The sequence below is a fragment of the Galeopterus variegatus genome, unplaced genomic scaffold (genome assembly GCF_000696425.1).
Source record: "Galeopterus variegatus unplaced genomic scaffold, G_variegatus-3.0.2 Scaffold4595, whole genome shotgun sequence".
NCBI classification, from domain to species: Eukaryota; Metazoa; Chordata; class Mammalia; order Dermoptera; family Cynocephalidae; genus Galeopterus; species Galeopterus variegatus.
The window spans coordinates 22,492-25,644 of record NW_007730706.1 but is presented as its reverse complement, the minus strand read 5'-3'; the positions used below and the strand labels follow the sequence as shown (position 1 = coordinate 25,644).

The window sequence follows — 3,153 nt, the reverse complement described above, 5'->3', positions numbered from 1 at the left end:
TGGTGATGTCTTCTCAAATTATCAGCAGCTCGTCTCTGAAAAGAACAGGAACATTTCCTTTTTGGTTATACTGATACATTATATTCTGAAAAAATAATTCATTGTTTTTTTAATTGAGCATGTTGGAGGAATTCAGAAAGGGACATGAAAATCCTACATTGTATATTGATACATTAAAAAAAAAATGTTTTTCTTCTCATTTCCCCAATGTGGGAGTTTTACTAGACAATGAACAATGGCTACAGAGTGCTTCACATGAATCAAAAGAATGAGTGAACCAAACAATAAAGTGCAAACATACAACCTGTATGACATTTAAAACATAGAGTAAGTAACAATGATGGAAAGGTTGTTTTAATAAAGGATGTAATATTATGAAGTGTTAGTTAATCATAGTTAGTACACTCCCACAATCACCTGAAATAATACTAAGAGACAGAGATGGGACATATCAACTGAAGGAAATATTAGATAAAAANGAAATAACATTTTTAAAATCAAACAATTTAAAAGAAACTCTTTTTCTCTTCCAAGAAATAGGAGAAAATCCTATTTCCACTGGCCATAAGAATGAATTTGTGTTTCATGATTAGCAGTGACTTGTAGGACAATGCTTAGCTTCTTAAAGTTCACTCATTATTTTGAATACCATTCACTTTTGCATAAGAAATAAATTTTGAGAAATAAATTTTCAGTATGATTAAGGCATTAATTCAAAAACTAGGAAATTTTAAACTTAATACATAATTAGAATGTCTTGAAAAAAGTATAGCCTGGGAATTTTCTGACTGGACCACCAGATGGAGGTGTCTGACTCTTATTGAGACACAGCTCCACTGAAATCCAAGGCAAAAAGCACTTCTAGAAGAAAACATAAGCATTTCTGATCTCCTTAAATTTACTTAAAGTGAACAAAAATGCTAAGGTGAATTGTACATCAATATCTTTAATACTCATTATAAATACTATACAGGAGATCTGTTTTTTTNCTTAAATTTACTTAAAGTGAACAAAAATGCTAAGGTGAATTGTACATCAATATCTTTAATACTCATTATAAATACTATACAGGAGATCTGTTTTTTTAAATATATAATTTAAGTAGATAGAAACTCTTAATTCAATATAGAAAGAATTTAGTCTACTAAATTTCTATTATTTTTGGATTCCATAGCATTTCACTATTCTGGTTTAGAATCCTATTAAAACCCAATAAAAATTTTTCAACAGAGAACAGTTTTAAGTTATGATTAAATTTAAATTTCTTTAACACAAAACTAAAACGAAGAATGACAGAATCAGAAAATTATGAGTAATAAGTAAAAATTATCATGACACATTTTAGTACTAAGATTAGCATAAACTGTCTCCTTCAGCAGAAACTTACTCATGGACAAAGTTAAAAATCTTAATAAAATATAAAAAAAGATCAAAGACTACATTTTAAACAATAATTTCAGGTTCATTTTTCTTGTGAAAAAAATTTATAAAAATCAAAATAGTTTGTCAGAAAGAGAGAAGAACATAGAAAAAGTTTACTATGATAATTTCAGGAGTTACTCAATTTCAAAATTCCGGCTTCAAGGTTAAGTAAATACAGTTAATTGATTATTTTCCACACCTACATGGCAATACTACAAAATGATTTTTAGTCTCTTGAGATTACATCGGCCAACTGAACTTCAACATCCTGGCTAGGAAAATAAGAATGGATGAAGTTAATCATTTTCTGAATATCAAAAACAAAAATATATATGCAATACACTCAATAAATGATGAACACTAAATTATGCAGCTCATATATCACACATCTGTTTAATCTCCCCTTCTCTACTCAGCACCACAAAATAGACTTTTGTTTTAGTGACCACTTCATGCCTACCTGTTTCTCTTTCTTACTTTCTGGGTGGTGGTGTGGTGTAATATCAACTATATGGACACCTGGGTTTGAAGTTGACTGAGCCTAAATTGGGAGTTTATTTCTGAGGTCCTCCCCCTTTCCCATTTTTTATTTTGTAGGATGAAGATAAATTCACTGGGTAATTTTGATGATTAAATGAGATAAGAGATTTAAGTTATCCATTGCTAATTAATATTAGTTCCTATTCTCTTTCCATTTTCCATTTCTAATTAATAATATGATTAACATACATTTTAAAGAATATTCTTGAATTCTACAACTTGTGCATAGTCTGACACATACCAGGATTTCCTCCAAGGAAGTAAAACAATGTACTTAGATGTAATTATCTCTCTTTGTGTGATTTTCATGGCATTTCATGCTTGTGAAGAGCATTTCCTTCAGCTACATAATTGGATGGCTTTAGCCTTAGCAGTAGAGAGGTTTAGAAGTAGGAGACTTGCATTTAAGTCATAGAGTGAGGGATGATTCTAGTCAATATGGACAGATGTAACACACACTGTAGGCAGTCATCATTTGCATAAGCCCAAAAGTTTTTGAACATCTCTTCATGACATTGAAGTTTTGCTATGACCTCTGTGACTTTTCCTTTGTGAGTTTCTATATCATGACTCTTAGCTTGTAGGACCAATTCAAGATATATTTATTAAGTGACTATATGTTTACCCAACACTTAACATTCTTGCAGTGGGCTGCTAAAAACCAGAGGTGAATACAACATACATTTGCCCTTACATGGCTTATAGTCTATAAAGTGGAATGCCAAGAACATGAACGACTACACATGAAGGCAAAAGACAAAAGGAAGCAGGGTGAGAGTGTTACACGAGTACAGGGAAGGAAGAGGTAATATTGTGCTAAGGAGAGAATCCGTAATAGCTTTCAAGCATGGAATGGAATTTTAGATCGGACATGAAGGAATCATAGGATTTTGGCTGACAGAGATGCACAGGTGTTCTAGAAGAATTGGAATAAAGTGAGCAGATAATGCTGGTGTTAGAAAGTGAGAGACATGTTATGGAACTTCCAGCAGTGCAGTTGCAATATTCTCTGCCATCAGGGATACTGTATATGGAGGAGATCGTGTTGGGAAGTGAGCAGGGGTTCTTTATGAAGAATCTTAGGTAGCACAGTGAATTCAGTGGTTACTAGGAGCCTGGGGTTTTTGACTAGTTGAGTGACATGTGATGAAAGTTTAACTTCTATGATAGTCATCTGGCAGCAATGTCCAT

At 32.2% G+C, this 3,153-nt stretch overlaps 1 protein-coding gene across 1 annotated transcript in view; it reads right to left on the bottom strand.

Annotated features, from left to right (window-relative positions):
• The window catches only part of TRPC4 (transient receptor potential cation channel, subfamily C, member 4), a 26,214-nt gene that overhangs the window by 3,001 nt on the left and 20,060 nt on the right, over positions 1-3,153 (bottom strand). The window contains exon 4 of the mRNA XM_008587924.1: positions 6-35. Within this exon, the coding sequence (XP_008586146.1) occupies positions 6-35 (30 nt within the window). The remainder of the gene's footprint in view (positions 1-5; positions 36-3,153) is intronic.